The following is a 21,902-nucleotide window of genomic DNA, read 5'->3' as shown; positions in this document are numbered from 1 at the left end:
ACACAGAGCGATATGAAGAATATGCAGACAAAGGTATAAAACAAAAGGCAGACCATGGAAATGCCACTGGACTGACATTGATTAAGTAGACTAACAAGGGGACATTGAGGGCTGGATCCAGCTGCTGCCCTCCCTCCCTCATCCCTGACCCAGTTGATGTCAAAGCCCACTCCTTACAATGGTCCCAGTGTACAGCTGGAGCAAACACCACACTGTCTTTTTGGAGTGTGCCTGTACCCTCTTATCCTCTTTGACTATCCCCAGTCATAGCCCTTGACCAAAATAATCGCATACAGTTACAAATGTACCATAGATGATGATAATATGCCAAAGCTGTGTCTATGTAATCTCGACTGGTCCCAGTCATATATGGGGCATTGCCCCGATGCCTCAAAATCCAAGCTGAAATTGTGCTGTTTGTTTTCTGTTGAAAAATAATCTTGATATGTGATACAATTGAATTAGATCTGACTCATAGTAAAGCTGTCGATGGATTTTGACAAGAAGACAACTCAGTTCCAAAAAATCTTTAATCAGCCCATTGATATTGAACAGTAGTATTAGTCAACTGTGTTCTATGATCGTATCAAAGAAAGCAAGATGACAATAATTCTCAGAGCGATGTGCATTCTCCCAGAATAATACTGTGAAGTGTTCACATTGAATTCAAAAAAGCCTTTCATAGTAATGCTTCAAAACGTGTTATGCTGCAAAATCTGGGTTTTGTGTAAATGGGATGAAGCCTATGGGTGAATCTCAGCTTGCTCAATCTGCAATATTTTAAGCAAAACTCTTTCAAATCTGATTGATTCAGGTAGTTTATACATACAATTGTGATATACTTAATTATCTTACTGAATACCTTTATATTCATATAAACAAATAACAATAAAAAAACCTGCTGGTCTAAGTTTATTCTGTACAAACAAGCCAAGCCAATGGAATCATATCAGTTGGTTAGAGTAGGTGCCATCTTAAGCTATTCTCTGTTTATAACAAAGCAGAAGTCGCATTCGCAGAACGTGTTTAGCAAAAGAAGACACAGTTAACTGAAAAATAACAAAGGTACTTAAACAGACGACCATAGATCGGAGTACAACACTGACATGATGAAAGCCAATACTTCAAACAAATGACAAACAAATGTCTTACCAATTTACACTTTTACATTACACTTCGCGTGTGCGCAGGCACACGCACGCTCACAAACATACGCGCACGCAAACAGACACAAACACACGCACACACACACGCAGTCACACACACACGAACGCACACACGTTGTGCATATTCAAATAGAAATATTGTTTGGATAAATGTGATACTTTTACTACAAATTGTAATCAATGTTGTAGTAAAGGTTCAATTCATCCCAGTCGCTGTAACAGTATTTCTCTAAGCAGAGAATGTTACAGTAACAAGCCATTCTTTAGTCAGTAAGTAAAAAATACCCTTTTAAGTTGTGAGTAACATGAGGAATATGTATAAAATAGCTTCATAACACAGATTTTCTGCTTTTTACAAATGTCCTTCAGTCAGGGATGAGTCCAGATGTTAATTGTTCCACAAAGAATTGTTGAAGATCAAAACAGATATCGTAGTAAGAAAAGAGCTTCCCGTACAAATCCAACTGAACAAACATTATACTGAGGTCGTACAAGAAAGAAACAAATAAATGTTACCCTCAAAAGACAAGAATGGGAAATAAAAAGCTTTTTTCCCCACGTTTTTAACCAGCTCACAAAGGCTTTTGAAAATGATTATAAGAAAATGACACTGCTTATAGACCTCATTCTGTGAGGAAGAGGAGGCAGTAGTATATTGGCGGCGATTCTGCACCCTTTGAGCAGAAAAAGCTTTGCATGGCTCTTGCAGTATGAACATAAATTCAAACTTATCTTACCCACGCATCCCATCCCAACTACTGTTTTGTATTCATTCCTAAACTACTGTACAGCACAGCACGCACCTCAACTCACCTCTACAATCTCTGTTCCCTGTGGTCTTTATGTCATCTGTCCCAGGCTGGGTCTATACCCGGGTGGTGGAGTGGGAGTGGGGCAGGCCTGTGGAGTTGTACCCGGCTGGGAAGGTGCTGTAGGGGTGCATATTGGGAAGGCCCATCAAGGAGTTGGGGATCATGGTGATATTGTTGGGTGTCATCAGGGGGATGTCGTCTGGTGAGCGGCGCAGGGTCATGGTGTAGTCCATGTTGGTGGAGAGGTGCAGGGGGTCGTGAAGGTTGTGAAGGTCATGGAGGTCGTGGAGATCATGGAGGTCATGCAGGGTGTCACACTGGTTCATCTGGCTGCTCTGGGTCATCTGATGGGACAGGCTCTCGTCGATGGTGGTGGTGGTGTGGCTCACTTCGTTGCCGTTGCTCTGTCGCTGGGGACTGGCTTGATGGGGGCTGCCGTGGCCATCCTGCCGGCTGCGCTTGTCCTTACGGTAATAGAGCGCGGCAAAGGCCAGCACATTGAGGAACAGCAGTGAGGCGCCCACAGCGATGGTGACACTCAGCTCAGTGGAGTAATCTCTCGGATTAGCCACAATCAGAGGACCCGTTTCCTCCCCATCCCCGTTACTGCTGTGGGCCGTGGAGACAGGCGGACGCTTGGTGGTGCCAGTCCTCTTACCGTTCGAGTTGGTGGTGTCCTGCGGAGGGACCTTGGTGGTGGTGGAGGTGTATTGGAACATGTCATGGAGGTTATACAGGTGGGGTACAAGGTGCTTCCAGAAAGCTACCTTGGTGGCGCGGTAGTGGTCGCGGATGCGAGGCTTCAGGCCGATATGAAGGTACAGCTGGTCATGGGGGTTGTACTTGGACCAGGCCACCTCCTCAAAGCGGTTGGCCTTGGTGTGGATGAACTTGGTGTCCTGGGGAACTGGCTTGTTGGGATCCCTGCAAACAAACAGTGAAGACAGGGATCAGAGATTGACTACCCACATAGAAGACATTAAGCTTTCATTTGTTTCATTATGGGGGATGTCAACAGGCAAGTTGTGAGCTGTGAGACTGGTTGATGTAATGTCACAGTCTCTCCTCAAGGGCTCAGCATTCCCTACATCAGTGCTCCCAACTTCAGTCCTCGAGTGCCCCAAACAGCACAAATCTTTGTTGTAGACCCGGGCAAACTCACCTGATTCAATTCATTGAGGGCTTGATGGTTAGTTGGCAAGTTGAATCAGGTGTGCTTATCTGGGGCTACAACAAAAATGTGTACCGTTGAGGGTACTCGAGGACTGGAGTTGGGAAACACTGCCCTACATTTTTCATTGAAGCACACTCAAAACCCTACTTCTACTGAGAATCATCTACAATTCCTTCAGAAAGCATTCATACTCCTTGACCTATTCCTCATTTTGTTGTGTTACAGCCTGAATTCCTGACCCATCTACACACAATACCCCATAATGACAAAGTGAAAACATGTTTTTATAAATGTTTGCAAATATCTAATTTACATAAGTATTCACACCCCTGAGTCAATACTTTGTAGAAGCACCTTTGGCAGCGACTACAACTGTGTGTCTTTCTGGGTAAGTCTCTAAGAGCTTCCCACACCTGGATTGTGCAACATTTGTCCATTATTCTTAAAACAATTATTCAAGCTCTGTCAAATAGGTTGTTGATCATTGCTAGATAACCATTTTCAGGTCTTGCCATAGATTTTCATGAAGATTTAAGTTAAAACTGTAACTCGCCCACTCAGGAACATTCAATGTCTTCTTGGTAAGCAACTCCAATGTAGATTAGGCCTTGTGTTTTAGGTTATTGTCCTGCTGAAAAGTGAATTCATCTCCCAGTGTCTGGTGGAAAGCAGACTGAACCAGGTTTTCCTCTAGGATTTTGCCTGTGCTTAGCTCCATTCCGTTTCTTTTTTATCCTGAAAAACTCCCCAGTCCTTAACGATTACAAGCATAACCATAACATGATACAGCCACCACTATGCTTGAAAATAAGTAATGTGTTGTATTGGATTTGCCTCAAGCATAACATTTTGTAGTATTACTTAAGTGCCTTGTTGTAATATTTGTATTATGTACTGGCTTCCTTTTTTTCACTCTGTCAATTAGGTTAGTATTGTTGAGTAACTACGATGTTGTTTATCCATCCTCAGTTTTCTCCTATCACAGCCATTAAATTCTAAAACTGTTTTAAAGTCACCATTGGCCTCATGGTGAAATCCCCGAGCGGTTTCCTTCCTCTCCGGCAATTGAGTTTGGAAGGACGCCTATGTCTTTGTAGTGACCGGGTGTATTGATACACCATCCAAAGTGTAATTAATAATTTCACCATGCTCAAAGGGATATACAATGTCTTCTTTTTTTGATCTACTAATAGGTGCCCTTCTTTTTGAGGCATTGGAAAACCTCCATGGTCTTTGTGGTTGAATTTGTGGTTGAAATTCACTGCTTGACTGAGGGACCTTACAGATAATTGTACTGTATGTGTGGAGTACAGAGATGAGGTAGTCATTCAAAAATCATATTAAACACTATTATTGCACAAAGAGTGAATCCATGCAACTTGTTAAACAAATGTTTACTCCTGTACTTATTTAGGCTTGACATAACAAAGGGATTGAATACTTATAGACTCGATATTTCAGCTTTTCATTTGTAAAAAATTAGAATAATCATAATTCCACTTTGACATCAGGGGGTACTGTGTGTAGGCCACTGACAAAAATCGAAATGTAATAATTTTTAAATTCAGGCTGTAACACAACAAAATGTGGAATAAGTCAAGGGGTGTGAATACTTTCTGAAGGCACTGTACATGTGAAGTGCGTCTATACTGTATGTCTATAAATATTAGTTCTTCTGCACAGGCTTCAATGCGCATCTAAATATGATTAGGAAAACTTTTTGGGAAAATACATGGACACAAATGGGAAATATTCTGAAAGAAGTGAAAGAATGACCCCATTATTTTACTATACAATCAAGGCTGACCAGATCTCAGTGTACTGTACTCACCCACTCTTAGCGAAGTTTGTCCAGTAGGTCATGACCACAGCGCTGAGCATGATGTCATTCCTGGAGAAGTTGCACGGGAACAGGTCAGTGGCTCCCACCATGGGGATGCCAAACACATAGGGCACCTCGTCCCCGTGGGCCGAGTCCGACCACACAGGCTTCATCAGGCTCTGGCAGTGGTGGTAGAAGGCATAGAAGTATGTGGGCGAGCCGTAGCGGGCGTGCAGGTCAGCCGTCACCACTGAGGGCTCCACCCACTGGTGGTCAGTGAACAGGGCAACTAATGTCTTCCTCCTGGTCTCCGGGTTGTCCCTGTCAGCCCAGTCCGTGTACATGAACTTGATGGTCTCCCTCAGAGTGTCCTTCCCCTCCGGGTAGCCATACAGGCTGTCCACAAAGTCCGACACAGCAAAGTCAAAGTCGCTGCCAGATACGCCGTCCTCCACGTCCACAACAGTCTCCACAAAGCGCAGCCCTTCCCCCTGGTTGACGCCCAGCATGATGTCATAGTTGAGGAACTCGCCCTGCTCCATCAGGATCTCGGGATCATCAGGGATGACGTCACCATCGATGACGGGGCCGAAGGCTACGTGGTAGCGGGCTGGCTGGATGTCCTGCTCCACCAGCTCTCTGGCACTCTTCTTCTGCAGGCAGGACACCATGTCCAGGGTGTCCAGCACGTTGCAGCCCACCCTCTCGGCCAGCATGCGGGTGTACTTGACAGGCTGATAGTTGACAGCCCAGCTGGACAGGGCTGAGCCACTCTGGATGATGGCTCTGTGGAACAGGCCTGAGGAGATCACAGCACAGACAGACACAAACATAGATCAGAGGAGGGCTATTTGGTCAACAACCATCTGAGACAGTACATTTTTAGGCCTACCCTGCAGTATAACATATTGGTAGCTTCATAGGATCTCTATCTAGGTTCTGATGATGAGTTTTGACCAGACTTTTGATGATAATTTGTGCTCACCACACAATTTCATCAGACAAATTTCATAGACAAACCTCATCAACATCGCTTTTTCAATCTGTGTATCTGCAGTCTCAGTTAACTTTCATTTTCCTTTAACGAAAGATAAATCACTAAATAATATCGAGGGAAAGGATAGAACTCTAAAAATGATATTAATTCTAATTGAGAGTGTATATTTCACAATTAAAAATAAAGCTTAGTAAGTGGTGCATATGCAAGGTCTCACAACATTGGCCACATTAAAAAGGGATTTGAATTAATTAAACTCTCACTCAACACAAAGGCATCATATTTGTGGCACTCATCTGTGAGAGCACTGATTTTGGGAATGAGTCAGTGACTCCACTGTGAATACACACAGTAGCCTTGTTGAAAACATCACTGTTAAATGAACCTTTAAGATTACATTTTAAGAAATACTATTAATTCAACCTAACTTTGTGCAAGAATTGGTCCAGTGATCTTGATGTGGAATAGCTCTCTCTCTCTCTGCTGACACTCACAGCTCTCTCACTCTCTCTCTGCTGACACTCACAGCTCTCTCACTCTCTCTCTGCTGACACTCACAGCATGTCCATCAGAACCAAGTGTAATGGAGGTCCGTGGACAGCCAGGCAAACCAAATAATAAACATTGACAGAAACCATGCTCCAAAATCAATACCACATCAGGGGGTGTGTGAGCAGGTGTGTATGCGATAACAGGCAGCCCTCATGCAGGGAACTACACACACCACAGTAGCACACACAAAGTCAGTCATTGCATCGTGCCTCAATAGCTGCATCCTCAGGGACAGTCTTTAACCAAAGACTACTTGGCTATGTGGCAGGGCCACCATTTTATTTGACGGACGTGTACAGTAATTTCGAAATTTGATTGTGCATCAGAAGTTTCTCTCTATTTATCAATTAGCCCATGTCAAAACATCTTTCAGATTGGTAAATTAGTCTAGCCAACTACCTAAACTTGTATGAATCATGATCGAATTACCGACCGTGCATGCAGGGAACGTACCCAGTGGCCCTGACCTCCAGGGGGATATTGTTAGGCACTCACTCAGAAATCATATTAACAAGTCATGGGGGGGGGGGGGGGGGGCTTTACTTGGCTCATCGCACTCTAGCAACTCCTTGTGGAAGGCCGGGCGCCTGCAAGTTGACTTCGGTTGTCAGTTGGATGGTGTTTCCTCCGACACATTGGTGCGGCTGGCTTCCCGGGTTAAGCGGACGGGTGTTAAGAAGCGCGGATTGTCTGGTCATGTTTTGGAGGACGCATGACTCAACCTTCGCCTCTCCCGAGCCTGTTTGGGAGTTGCAGCGATGAGACAAGATCGCAATTGGATATCATGAAATTTGGGAGAAAAAGGAGGTACAATTTTTTAAAATATTATTATAATAATAAAGTCATAAAATAAAAATATTATTAAAGTCAGGTAATGTGAATAAATGATGGTTAATAAGTGATAAGTAGAAATGGGCATTCACTACCGTTTTTTCATTTATTTTTATTTTTTATTTAACCTTTATTTAACTAGGCAAGTCAGTTAAGAACAAATTCTTATTTACAATGGCGGCCTACCTCGGCCAAACACTAACCCGAACAACGCTGGGCCAATTGTGCGCTGCCCTATGGGACTCCCAATCATGGCCGGTTGTGATACAGCTTGGAATCGAAACAGGGTCTGTAGTGACGCCCCTAGCACCGAGATGCAGTGCCTTAGACCGCTGCGCCACTCGGGAGTCCAAATGGGACTTTCAATGTTTATATTCTCTGTTGTTACAGCATTCAACCCACATAATGCATACTGTCAGATAAAGACAGTATATTCAGAGGGCCATAGATTACAGTCAGTGCAAGGCCCTGAGCATTGAGCTGAAGGGTAGCTTCAAGCTACCAGGACATACATCACATCCACTAACCAAAGCATACATGTCTGGAAAACAAAGGACAAATCCCACTGCTCTTCAGTCCCTTAAATTATCCACTTTGATTATACTGTATGATTCACTTTTATTATTCACTTAACTGACCTTCCTGTTTTTTACTTTGTTATGATCCCATCAAACCAAATTTGGCCTGTAGTGAAACAAGCTCATTTTACACAGCCAGGCAGTGGAAAAACATCTGGAAAACATTTCTCCCAGTGAATATATTTTTTTTTATTATATCGCCAACAGTGATCGTGGTTCTTGATTAATGCTTGAAAAATATATAATATAAAGACTTGGGTAGTCTGTCTGTATACCACAGTATCACGCTGGCTCACACAATCTCAGTGAGAGGGGCCTAAGCTGGCTCTGGTGCCGTTAGAGCTGTGGCCTGATGTAATAAAGGGCTGATTGATTAGAGGAGAAGAGGTTGTGTGTGTGTGTGTGTGTGTGTGTGTGTGTGTGTGTGTGTGTGTGTGTGTGTGTGTGTGTGTGTGTGTGTGTGTGTGTGTGTGTGTGTCTGTGCGTGCGTGCGTGTGTGTGCGGTTGTGGGTGATGTAAAGGCACAGATGCCACTATCTTTGTTTCAGATTGAGTGACATTCCTCAATTCATTCACAACCCTCCTTCCATTTACTCTCGTGAGGGTAAGAAAGAAATACGAGCAAATCTTTCTGAAACGCTGGGGATAAATTAGTGAGTGTAAAACAGAGTGAGGTTTAAAGATGATTATATTGATTAATAGTTGCTGCACAGTATGTGCTCTGTGTACACATGTCTTGATGTATAAAATGTAAATATATAAAGTTAAATTGATAGATAGCTAGATAGTTAGACTCCATCCATACACTACCTTAAATTTATAGGTGGATCTGTTAAAGGGGTTCACTCTTTAAGAGGCAAAGCTTTTAGTCTGATTATATTTAGGAGAGGAGAACAATAGCCATCACTTAACTGTACCACTACCCCACCACCCTAGCCACATATCCAAACAATTCACCTCCTCTGAAGGACTCGATTGGATCCATTTGGAGTTGGGGCGTACCACAAATAGAGTACATTTTGCATCCCTTTGATATTTTAAGTAGAAATTGTTTACCAATAGTGAATTTCAAAAGCCTGTTAAATTAAATGAAGTGCCCTTTATTATAGACCACATGGAAAATTCGGCATTTTGACATGAAGATTTAAACCAGCTTAACCCCAAATGTATTGAAGGTTTCACTATCACTGTAAAGCTCTAGTTATGTTCTTGCTTTGACAAAGACATTTCTGAAGATTTGTATTTATTTAATGTCATTAGTGATTCATTTACGTCTGTCCCTCATTTTAAAGTCAACCCAGTTACGTGAACTGAACTCGTTTGAATATAAAATCAAATCAAATGAAATGTTGTCACATGCGCTGAAAACAACAGGTGTAGACCTTACAGTGAAATGCTTACTTACAAACCCTAACCAACAATGCAGTTTCAAAAAATAAGGATAAGAATAAGAAATACAAAGTATTTAAAGAGCAGCAGTAAAATAACAATAGCGAGACTATATACAGGGGGGCACCGGTTAGTTGAGGTAATATGTACATGTAGGTAGAGTTATTAAAGTGACCATGCATATATGATAGCAACAGAGAGTAGCAGCAGTGTAAAAGAGGGGGGAAATGCAAATAGTCTGGGTATCCATTTGATTAGATGTTCAGGAGTCTTATGGCTTGGGGGTAAAAGCTGTTTAGTCTCTTGGACCTAGACTTGGCGCTCCGGTACCGCTTGCCGTGCGGTAGCAGAGAGAACAGTCTATGACTAGGGTGGCTGGAGCCTTTGACAATTTTTAGGGCCTTCCTCTGACACCGCCTGGTATAGAGGTCCTGGATGGCAGGAAGCTTGGCCCCAATGATGTACTGGGCCGTTCGCACGACCCTCTGTAGTGCCTTGTGATTGGACCCCGAGCAGTTGCCATACCAGGCAGTGATGCAACCAGTCAAGATGCTCTCGATTGTGCAGCTGTAGAACCTTTTGAGGATCTGAGGACCCATGCCAGATCTTTTCAGTCTCGTGCCCTTTTCACGACTGTCTTGGTGTGCTTGGACCATGTTAGTTTGTTGGTGATGTGGACACCAAGGAACTTGAAACTTTCAACCTGCTCCACTGCAGCCCCGTTGATGAGAATGGGGGCGTGCTCGGTCCTCTTTTTCCTGTAGTCCACAATCATCTCCTTTGTCTTGATCACGTTGAGGCAGAGGTTTTTGTCCTGTCACCACACGGCCAGGTCTCTGACCTCCTCTCTATAGGCTGTCTCATCGTTGTCGGTGATCAGGCCTACCATTGTTGTGTCATCGGCAAACTTAATGGAGTCGTGTCTGGCCGTGCAGTCATGAGTGAACAGGGAGTACAGGAGGGGACTGAGCACCCCTGAGGGGCCCCTGTGGTAAGGATCAGCATGGCGTATGTGTTGTTATCTACCCTTACCACCTGGAGCGGCCCATCAGGAAGTCCAGGATCCAGTTGCATAAGGAGGTGTTTAGTCCCAGGGTCCTTAGCTTATTGATAAGCTTGGAGGGCACTATGGTGTTGAACGCTGAGCTGTAGTCAATGAATAGCATTCTCACATAGGTATTCCTTTTGTCCAGGTGGGAAAGGGCAGTGTGGAGTGCAATAGAGATTGCATCATCTGTGGATCTGTTGGGGCGGTAGGCAAATTGGAGTGGGTCTAGGGTTTCTGGGATAATGGTGTTGATGTGAGCCATGACCAGCCTTTCAAAGCACTCCGTGAGTGATCCGGGTCGGTAGTCATTTAAGCATATTACCTTAGTATTCTTGGGCACAGGCACTATGGTGGTCTGCTTAAAACATGTTGGTATTACAGACTCGGTCAGGGAGAGGTTAAAAATGTCAGTGTAGACACTTGCCAGTTGGTCAGCGCATGCTCACAGTACACATCCTGGTAACCTGTCTGGCCCTGCGGCCTTGTGAATGTTGACCTGCGGAGAGCGCGATCATACAGTCTTCCATAACAGCTGGTGCTCTTGTGCATGTTTCAGTGTTATTTGCCTCGAAGCGAGCATAGAAGTAGTTTAGCTCGTGTCACTGGGCAGCTCTCGGCTGTGTTTCCCTTTGTAGTCTGTAATGGTTTGCAAGCCCTGCCACATCCGACGAGCGTCAGGGCCGGTGTAGTACGATTCGATCTTAGTCCTGTATTGACGCTTTGCCTGTTTGATGAAAACTCTCGAGGTAGATCGTTTGGTCTACAGCTTATCATGAGATACTCTACCTCAGGCGAGCAATAGCTCGAGACTTCCTTAGATATCATGCACCAGCTGTTATTTACAAAAATTCATAGTCCGCCGACCCTTGTCCGCTGTTCTATCCCGCTGGTACAGCATATAACCAGCCAGCTATATGTTGATAGTGTTGTCGTTCAGCCACGACTCCATGAAGCATAAGATATTACAGTTTTGAATGTCCCGTTGGTAGTTTAATCTTCCGCGTAGGTCATCGTTTGCGTTTGCTAGCAGTAGTATATAATTTGCATCGGGCTCGTCAGACTCGTTTAAGGAAAAAAATAATTCTGCCAGTCCGTGGTGAGTAATCGCAATCCTGATGTCCATTAGTTCTTTTCAGTCATAAGAGACGGTAGCGGCAACATTATGTACAAAATAAGTTTAAAAAATAAGTTACAAACAACGGAAATATACGAACAACAAAACACAATCGGTTGGGGCCACGTAAAACGTCAGCCTTCTTCTCCGGCGCCATTTTGGTGAAACTATTCCTTTTTTAGTTAAGGATAAGGGCTGTATACAGCGCATTCGGAAAGTACTCAGACCCCTTGACTTTTTCCACATTTTGCTACGTTAATGCCTTATTCTAAAATGGATTCAAATGTTTTTTTTCTCATCAATCTACACACAATAACCCACAATGACAAAGCAAAAACAGGCTTAGAAATGTTTGCACATTTATAAAATATAATGATAATAAATATCACATTTACATAAGTATTCAGACCCTTTACTCAGTACTTTGTTTAAGCACCTTTGGCAGCGATTACAGCCTCGAGTCTTCTTGGATATGACACTACAAGCTTGGCACACATGTATTTGGTGAGTTTCTCCCATTCTTCTCTGCAGATCCTCTTTAGCTCAGTCCCTGCCGCTGAGAGTTCAATCTTGTTTTCATCAGACCAGAGAATCTTATTTCTCATGGTGGTGACAGTCTTTAGGTGCCGTTTGTCAAACTCCAAGCAAGCTGTCATGTGCCTTTTACTGAGGAGTGGCTTCCGTCTGCCCACTCTACCATAAAGGCCTGTTTGGTGGACTGCTGCAGAGATGGTTGTCCTTCTGGAAGGTTATCCCATCGCCATAGAGGAACTCTGAGTGACAATCGAGTTCTTGGTCACCTCCCTGACCAAGGCCCTTCTCCCCGATTGCTCAGTTTTGCCAGCTCTAGGAAGAGTCTTGGTGATTCCAAAGGCCACTGTGTTCTTGGGGACCTTCAATGCTGCAGACATTTTTTGGTACCCTTCTCCAGATCTGTGCCCCGACACAATCCTGTCTCGGAGCTCTACGGACAATTCTGTCGACCTCATGGCTTGGTTTTTACTCTGACATGCACTGTCAATTGTGGGACCTTATATAGACAGATGTGTGCCTTTCCAAATCATGTCCAATCAATTGAATTTACCACAGGTGGACTCCAATCAAGTTGTAAAAACATCTCAAGGATGATCAATGGAAACAGGATGCACCTGAGCTCAGTTTTGTGTCTCATAGCAAAGGGTCAGAATAAATAAGATATTTATATTTTACATTTTTTATAAATTTGCAAACATATCTAAAAAACCTGTTTTCACTTTGTCATTATGGGGTATTGTGTGTAGATTGATGAGGGAAAAATATAATTTAGTACATTTAGAATAAGGCTGTAACGTAACAAAATGTGGAAAAAGTGAAGAGATCTGAATACTTTCCGAACACACTTTATAATGTAAAGGTAAAACTAAATAATGGCATCATACAGAAATATAATATTTTATTTTTGCATAAAAACATCAAAGTAGAAATAAAAGCAGATAACAGTAGATCTGTTTCAACACAGTGAATAAAGTCACTTCCCTGAAGCAATACTACAGAGCACAACACATTAATAGTAATGCTCCACATAAAGCTATACATTGAGATGAAGTACCAGATAATGTAGTACCTAGTATGTGTCTGTGAAAACTGCAGGCTGAGGAATCACTGGGCCTGTGTGTGTTTATCATGCGATAAAGCTATATAAAGGCATTCTCATTGGGCATGAGATTCACTGGTGACTATCCCCATCCCATCCCACCCCACCTGCCCTGTCTATCCAGGTTGAGTTTTAATCTTACCCTCAGAGTGGTGGGACAGTGTGAGCAGGCTGACGCAGGAGGCTCCGATCCCAGATCCAAAGACAGTGATGCGACCAGGGTCTCCTCCAAAATAGCCAATGTTCTTGCTGATCCAACGCAGGGCTTGGATCTGGTCCAGGAGTCCATAATTTCCTTTAGCTGCCTGGTCACCTGTACTGAGGAACCCTGAAGTGTACAGTAGAGGATATTAGTGTTATTTAACTTCTTTCTTGTCACACTTTTATCTGTGATTTACCATACCAGAGCAGGTTAAATACCTAGCTCAGTACATCATTCTCCTCCTCCTCCTCCTCCTCCTCCTCCTCCTCCTCCTCCTCCTTTTCATAAGGATACTCTCACTGCACGGTTCCTTGAGTTGCAACCAGTCTTTTTCTCCAATATGCGTTCTCCACTATGCAGTATCAATCACAGAGAGGGGGGCAGGCCCTTTCCGCCCCTCGCACCGAGATACATGAAGTGTTACAGCTGTGACGCCGCTCCTACAAGAAAGAGTCCAGACCTTGGCTGTGATTCCTGCATCCCTTCCTATTTAAATCAGTCTTCCAGGCCTGACAAAAGCGGTCAATTTCTCTGCAGGTTAGTTAAAAAAAGATGAACAGTGTTTTGGAATATTGTAGCTTGTATACACCAAGTAGGCGATTAATAGTCCTAACCATTGTCCTCTGACTGAGGATTTCTAATCTTACTCCCTCCTCAATACAATAACACCCTGAAAAAGACCTTGCCTTCATAACATGGGATTATACATTACACACCAGGAGAAAATGACTTACATAGCAAATTATAGAAATGTAACAAATTAATATAAGTTTGAATAACTGGCATAAGCGTACATATTAATTGGATCTCTGTGTGGAGATCAACGTTATGAGAAGAAGAAAATGTATCTTCTAGACTGAAAATAAATTCTACAGACACCATTCAGAGATATTAAGAGAATCCCATCACCTAGTACTCCGACGCGGTAGTTCAGGGTGATCACGATGACGTTCCCGTAGCTGGCCAGGACGCTCCCGTCGATCATATTCCCGGTCCCCTCCATGTAGGATCCCCCGTGGATGTACACCATCACAGGCCTAGCCTCAGTGTTCCGAATGTCTGCAGAGAGAATCAGCCATTTACTATTTGTACTGTAAAGGTTTACAGGCAAGGTAATGCAACATCAGAATACTGTAACCCCTACCAGACGGTAGACTCAGCAACATTTACACCACTAAAGCTGAAGGTAAGCTCAAGGTAATGGTATTGATTTTAGCAGATGTGCTTCGGTGATTAGGGTCTTGGTTGTGACGCACCAATGGAGACAAGAATGCAAAGCAAGGACACTACTCATACAGGCCTAACAGGGATCTATATTATGTCAATCTCAATGTTTTCCCCCCACAAAACTGTGTTTATACTAGAGACTGAGCCATATTATAATATTCTATTATTAGCAATATACCGTTTTCACATCTAGTATCTCTAAAGTGTATCTGGTTAATACTATGTGTTCACTATGTTCAACAGAGCATGCTTCTTCAGGCAAGGTGGTCGTTTCTGTGCACCACGCTCCTATCAATTAATTTGTCATAATAGTGGTTAAATTGCAGGACATGATTTTCTCTGCATCTAAAACAACAACTACTAAATATATATTTTTCGTCAGAATAAGGCATATAAACCCTCCCCACAATATAACTGCCCTCCCCGCCCCAACGAAAAAATGACAAAAATAAATACATTTGGTCACAAAAAGAATAAGGCATATGACCTGAACTGTAAGTTCAGTGTCAATGTGAGAACGGCGTGAGTTGCCAGAAAATAACATAAGGACACCCATTTCCTACATCACACTCAATCTCTTGAACAGTACGTATGTAGTGAATAGTAATAGCTTCATCCTCATGAGTCACTCATACGGTCCTCTCATGAGACCCACAGAGAGGTAGTGGATGAGACTTTGAGATAAGATGTAGTTGGTTATAGATAGCACAGTCTGTGATCCCTAGAAGACACAGCAAAATGTTCACTTTTCAAAACATGAAGAGGTACTGTATATGTGCATTTATTGCACTCCCATTCCATTTATGGTGCTACAAAATAATATTTTTGTTGATTGGTATAGCCACAAAGACACAGAAATAACCCATGTGAGTCATTGTTCAAATGGAGTAAATTTGGGATCAATGGCAAATTGACCAGCATTTGTCTTCAAGGGGGCTGTTAGGGGACAAAATCAGTATTCAGTGTCCCAAAAAATCCATGACACAAAAAATACTGCAGATATGATATGGATGTCCAAATCAAATCAATTGAGAGTGAAATAGCTAAGACGCTGAGAGAATCAAGTGACTTATAATTGACTTGGCATGCCCACTGATAAACTAAGGTTTAACCACTTCTGAGTTGTCAAAGGTAAGATCGAAGACGAAAGTCTATGAAAATATCAAAAGTCAAAAAGTGTCCAAAAAACCCCGTCATGCATTAAACTTTGAGCACCAAAAATACCTTCACTGTCACCATGAGAGAAATCCACTCCTTGACTCTTGCTGTGGGCCCCTAAGAATCAGATCAAGGAGGAAAAAAACAAAAAAGTACAAGAGAATTCAAAAATAGCATGATTGACCACCAAGGAAGGAAGATAGTGATATCCCAATCTGTGTCTCAGAAAATCTGTCAAAAATGGCGTTACTGTAAAAACAAAAGGATGTTTGTTTGCAGTAAACATAGGCTATGCAGAGGTTTGAGGTAAGATATGATGTACTCTCCTTTTCATTGCCATGACTCAATCAGAAAAAATGAGATTTACATATTGTACAAACAGTAACTTTTGACATCAGAATGTTGATTTCTTTCATTAATGGCTTTCCAATAATAACAAATAAAAAATGTATAGAAATCAATGTGTTTTTCGAATAAACATGTCATGGGTGGATGTCATTGTGTGGAATGATCTTACTCTGGATTGCTCTTAATTTCTCACAGCAGAGAGACACACACACTCTCAGGCATGGATGGACGCACACATCTCTGACCGACATTTATCGGTCTCTACTGTGTTTGATTTTCAAATACGATGACGATGTGATCTTGGTTTTGAGCCAACTCTGAAGTCACTTTGCTCCTTTTTACTCCTTTGTTAGCTTACATACCTTCTTCTCTACATACTTTCTTGTTGGGTTTTCTGGCACATTCCTTGGATATTCTTTTGACTGAAAAATGAATGAAAGACTACGAAATAACAGAAGGCTCTGAAAAATTGAAGAAGCATGCAGGCACCCAATTCCCAACCCGGTTCACTTTGCATCACCTCAGGAACTATACAAGGGAGGTAGTGGGATAGGGGGTTAAAGATATACATCGAATTAAATAATAATCAGAATGATTTCACAATGCTGCACACAGTCCATTTTCACATGCACTCTGTCTGTATATTGTATGAGCCCTAATACTCTACAAAATAAATGAAGGAAAGGAAATGTGTTTATCAATCACAATAGTGTTAACTTGAGACTAAGCACCTCCGAATTTGTCAAGTAAATATTGATCTACAGATCCATAGCATAGAAATATATAAATGTATTGCACCTCAGATTCTTACACGGTTAAGGCGTTCACATTGTAAACAACAGGCCTCTAGTGCACAATAATAAACATTTCACCGGCCTAACAAATGTCTGAGTCTGATTTATCATAACTATTGAGCCATTCCCAGTAGTTAGGTTAGGCCATGCTGGAGGCTATATTCTGACTTTAAATTATTAGTTGTCTGACGCAATAATAGGTTTTATATCAGTGTGTGATTTTCCCGTAGAGAACACAACGAACGGAGTCAACAGTGTAACAGGATGAAGAAGAGTTGGTGACATGACTTTGGATGAGAAAACAACTTGGGGTGGCACAAATGAGATGCACAATGACAACTGCTGCATACGCAAAACATGATGATTGAAAGGTGACAGCAAGGGTGATACAGTAAACAACATGTCCCTTTGGTCCATTTTACCCATTCCACTCACCATCCTCTGTTGGTATATAGATGTTTAAATACAAACAGTCCTCGTTCTGATCCTGAATGAGGTTGGCCACTGTGTCCAGGTTATAGGTGAACCATATGGGCATCATGATCTCGGGCACTGTGTTGCGGATATTCTGAGGGCACACGGGCATGAAGTGGGTAGCATTCTTGATCCCTGACCAGGAAGAGGGCTGCTCTGGGGGCATGAAGCGCTTCTCCCCGATGGGAGGGGCAGCGTACGGCACCCCAAGGTACTGGTCAACGGGCTTAAGGACCTCGCCTGGCACCGCGACCCGGAGGCCCCTCAGCTTCCCAAACTGGGTGTTCACAGTCGGGTTGAAGTTCTGGCTGGTCACCACTGTAAATGGCCAGTAGGAACATAACATCCACATTAAAAGACCACGGCGGGTGGCGATGGTTGCGGTTCCTCGCCGATTTGATAGGTGTGCAGGCAACACATGGTGCGTAAACTCTGCCAAACACATGGTCTGGGCAAGTGAGTGCCCTTGCACCACGCCAATGTACACTCGAGTGTCCTCTCAACCCCTATGACCTACTGTATTCCACTTAACCAGGCATCGCTCAACCTGCCCTGGGCGCCAATGGTTACTAAAAACAAATTAACAAAGCCCAGGTATTCACTCATCTCCAGCTCCAATTCTCATTGCTGTTCTGAAACCGAGCTGCAAACAAGAGAGACAAATGGTTAGGTGAGCAAACATCGGTGGGTTGCTTACTGCAATGCCCCTGAGTATACTGACGGGACTATGTTGCCAGATTACTTGAAAACTGGGGCTTCTAAATATATAGAGCGAGAGTTGCTCATCATCAGTATGCATTCACAGAAGATAGGCTCCCTGTAGACAACCCACACAATCATTTCAAAGCAAACTAATCACTTGGGAGAACTCAAGGGACCATTTGAACACACTACTTTGGTGAGTGAGTGGTAGGTTTGTCTGTAATCCAGCAGAATGTGAATGTAAATACTGTATATGTAAACATATATCGCAGAGGATATGCTCATTGGCCTCAATTGTCTTCTTTTTTTTAACGATTTCGCCTGGGACAAATATTACTCTACAAATAGGCGATATAATTTCCAGCGTCATGTTTGGTATAAACACCCTTTCATGGTTCTAGTGTGGGCTGACATTACCATGGGGAGAAGATTTTAACTATCTGAAAAAGCATCTGCATCGATGAAGGCAGAATGTTGTATACTGCAATGCATCTGGAAGTAAGGGATTTAGTAATATACTGCACATTCACTTTCTCTCATTTAAAAGACAGTAATGAACGGGACAGAAATATCAGAAAAACAACACTGATGTAACCTTTGAGTGGAAGGATGAAAAGCTGTGATGGAAGGATGTACAGTGCCATATAATCATGTTCTTACCCATGATGCCTGCATGTGTATAGAATAGAGCCACAGCAGCACGGCAACAACAACCCTCCAGTAAAACAGTTCAACTGTAGACTAAATCCTCATGAAAACAGTGAAATAACAGTGTTGCAGAGCTACAGGCAATAGAAACAGTGCAACCAGTCTATTGGGTCATCAGGCTGGGTACTTGCTTGTCGGTATGGATGACTCCAAGAACATGCAAGCATAAGTTTGTTTCCCTAAATGAATTTCTTTAGCATTTATTGATAGACCATGGTAGAGGCACCTGAAAGTGAACCTACTCTTTTCTGAAATGAACAGATAATGATTCTGTCAAAAAACAGAAATGTCTCTAAAGTCCTCTACCTCTTCAAAAGTGTACAAGCTGGGTTGTGAAAATATAACGGAAAAGAGTAGTGAATGTAGCTAGGCCCATGTGTGGGTGGGGGGTAGTTAACATGATAGAAAAATGTCTATCATGTCTCATTATCACCTATATAGGCTGTTTTAATTTGTTTATTTTCAACTTGTGCAATGATTGCAATTTATTGGATGATGTATGGATACAGAAACAGGCTAAAGGTTGACAAAGTAAGCCTCAGCTACTTATACTTTGAGCAGGTTAATCAGGAGGCCAGGCAAAGCTGACGAGGTGTATTCCCTAAACACATAGGATTGCGTTTAGACTAGCAGGGGAGATGGAAGAGACTTCCCGACAAGACATGAATACGAATAGATTACAACCCACTGTCTCTTATACTTGCAATGCTGTGGGAGCTATCTGATGCCCATGCAGTGTGTGTAGCCTACATTGAAAATAAATAAATTATCCAGAGTTCTCAATATCCTTATATTAAAATCATCACTTCAAAATACTGACAGGCCCTGTGTCTAAGTTTGCAACTAAATGCCGCAACCTGTCCTATTTTCCTGAGCTGTGTGAAATTTTCAGTCCCAATGAAAAGGCTGTTGATTAAGAAAATACATAGAGAACAACAATAGTCACTTTGAGTGTAGGCCATTAGCCTAATGCTTTCGAATATACTCAAATATGTCAAATACAGACAATTAACCATAAGTTATACCACACTCAAAACAGGTGTGTTAACATCATGAATATAGTCTACAAATGTTGCATTTATGGGCCAAAGCTGGGCAAAAAATTAATCCATGCATTTAAAAAAAAAACATTGTTGAGGTCCATTATGGCGGCTACAGGCCCACAATAATGTAATGATATCAGTGGCTCTATTGGCTATGCCAGTCATAAGCACAATTACGACCACATCCCCAACGACAACTTGTAGTGAATTACTCTACACGGGGAGTCTAATTGGACACACATGACATGCTTTGACATATCGCCTATAAATTTGTGTTAATGAATCCCAATTGCATTATACCGATTCCAAGGTAGCAGCCTGTGCCCATTGGTAGAATGGTTATGGCTAAAAGATAACCGGAGTGCGGCGCAAATAAAGCAGTTTATTTCTCTTCTCTATGTAAGGCACGCAAGGTGCTATAGCCAAATCCGGTGCCCTTGCAATTTAATCAGTGTTAATTCTTCCAAATCGTTCAATTAGTCCAACTCGTTTTAGTGTAAAACTAAAACATGCACGGTTACAGGGTAAAAGGATGATAATGTCACAGAACACCTCGTTGAAGGTGAGCTGGTGGCACTGATTCACCAGTAATAGGCAACGATGCGTTAAAATGTCAGAGTGAAAAAGAGACTGAAAACCAGACGTTCACACAAAAGACCAAGCCACAGACAGCCCTGCTCCTCCAAATTCCCAAATAAACATCAAGGATGCGGTTGATGAATAAAACGTTGCAAATGTTGACCCTAATTATCACATACAAAACATCTAAATGTCATCAACATATTACACAATTATGTTTAAATGTGCTACAATTAAAATACATTATGTTATGAAAAGAATACCCATGATCCTGCTATGTGGGATCGTGGTGTGTAGTAAAATCTTGCCAAACCTTCATCTCATGGAAAGGGAATTTTCGACTCACCTGCTCTAACGGAGGCTCCTACTCTTCATCCCCTGTTTGCTCTTCTCCATATCATTTCGTTTTCATGGCACTGCATTGATGATCACATTTCATTATTATTATTTTTTAAATCGCATGCAAATATTTTGCTTTCAATTCACATGTTCTATTTTGTCTTCTTGATTAAAATTAATATATTAGCCCTCTCGGTTTGTGCGCGAGCAGCTCGTTCACGACGGCAAGGTCAGGAGCGCCCACTGTCTTCGCGTTTCTAGGCAACCATTGGGATACGCGTGAGCTGACAGACATGCAGTACAGAAGTAAAGGGAATGTATCTGTATCATGGTCTAATCAAAATTATGTATATTTCATTATAATAATTAGGCTATATGGAATCTAACGCACCGGGTAGCCTTTCCCCGGGTCCCTTGTTTAATCAATCAAATGTATTTCTAAAGGCCTTTTACATCAGAAGATGTCACAAAATGCTATACAGAAACCCAGCCTAAAACCCCAAACAGCAAGCAACGCAGGTGTAGAAGCACGGTGGCTAGGAAAAACTGCCTAATGAAAGACACAGAGTGATGCAGACTCAGGTCTCATCTAATTTAAAATTCAAATATAAGGGTCTAAATGTAGGCTGTGTGTGTGATAGCCTAAGCATAACCAATGCTGTTTAAGGATAGGCCTATAATCTGCATTGTCTTCCTGACAATTCAATGGGAATCTTTCGAAAAGATTCAGCAAATTCTGCTAAAACCATGTCAACGTTTGAATGGGAAAATGGTGCTGGTAATGAATAAGGAATTAGCCTTTGATTAGATGTCTTTACTAAAACATTAAAATGTGAATGGTCTAATATAGTAAATGGTTTATAGTTGTAAAAGAAGTTCAAATTATAAAGAGGCGCTCAGCATCACCCACCCAAACACATGCAGTATCTGGTGCTGATGCTGCGTTGGACAGCTCCCCCTTGTGGTAAGTTTAAAAATCACAGCCATCGTGGGCAACTTCAGTGGGAAACGATGTTTTAAAGTAACTGTCCAGTGAAAATCTCACTTTAAAAAACTCATAATCTGTTAACGCGTACCCAAATAATGTTGTTGACTCGTCCTATACTTATATTTGTGGCCAAAGCACAAATTAGAGAGAAAAAAAATATTCCAAAGCACCCCCTCAAACCGTTAAAAAAATAACTGCTATTTCCTCATAGAGGATGACTTCAT

General features: G+C 42.3%; 1 protein-coding gene across 4 annotated transcripts; it reads right to left on the bottom strand.

The window, feature by feature from the left end:
* Positions 1 to 1,435: 1,435 nt before the first annotated feature.
* Positions 1,436 to 17,764, bottom strand: LOC120044292 (neuroligin-3-like). Of its 4 annotated transcripts, none has more exons than XM_038988902.1 (6): positions 17,281 to 17,764; positions 15,761 to 15,820; positions 14,228 to 14,377; positions 13,259 to 13,444; positions 4,984 to 5,773; positions 1,436 to 2,902 (listed from the first exon to the last, which is right to left on the bottom strand). In XM_038988902.1, exons 1-6 carry the CDS (start codon positions 17,762 to 17,764, stop codon positions 2,032 to 2,034), a joined length of 2,541 nt encoding a protein of 846 aa, XP_038844830.1. In that variant the 3' UTR covers positions 1,436 to 2,031. The 4 variants fall into 4 exon arrangements, with proteins under 4 accessions (XP_038844830.1, XP_038844831.1, XP_038844833.1 ...); XM_038988903.1 differs by having other exon boundaries at positions 15,770 to 15,820; XM_038988905.1 differs by having other exon boundaries at positions 14,228 to 14,355; positions 15,745 to 15,820; positions 17,281 to 17,671.
* Between the last annotated feature and the right edge of the window lie 4,138 nt (positions 17,765 to 21,902).

This window comes from Salvelinus namaycush, chromosome 3 (assembly GCF_016432855.1).
Source record: "Salvelinus namaycush isolate Seneca chromosome 3, SaNama_1.0, whole genome shotgun sequence".
NCBI classification, from domain to species: Eukaryota; Metazoa; Chordata; class Actinopteri; order Salmoniformes; family Salmonidae; genus Salvelinus; species Salvelinus namaycush.
Note: the sequence above shows the minus strand (reverse complement) of the source record. Positions and strands in the feature narration are given on the sequence as shown.

Bases quoted from the DNA above. Each gene is read 5' to 3' on its own strand.
- LOC120044292 (XM_038988902.1), bottom strand. From the start codon at position 17,764: ATGTGTTTGGCAGAGTTTACGCACCATGTGTTGCCTGCACACCTATCA. The intron at 14,378-15,760 runs GTGCTCAAAGTT...TTCTCTCTGCAG, and splicing joins TGACAGTGAAGGTATTTTTG to ACATTCGGAACACTGAGGCT. The intron at 5,774-13,258 runs GTAAGATTAAAA...TGATCTCCTCAG, and splicing joins ACTGTCCCACCACTCTGAGG to GCCTGTTCCACAGAGCCATC.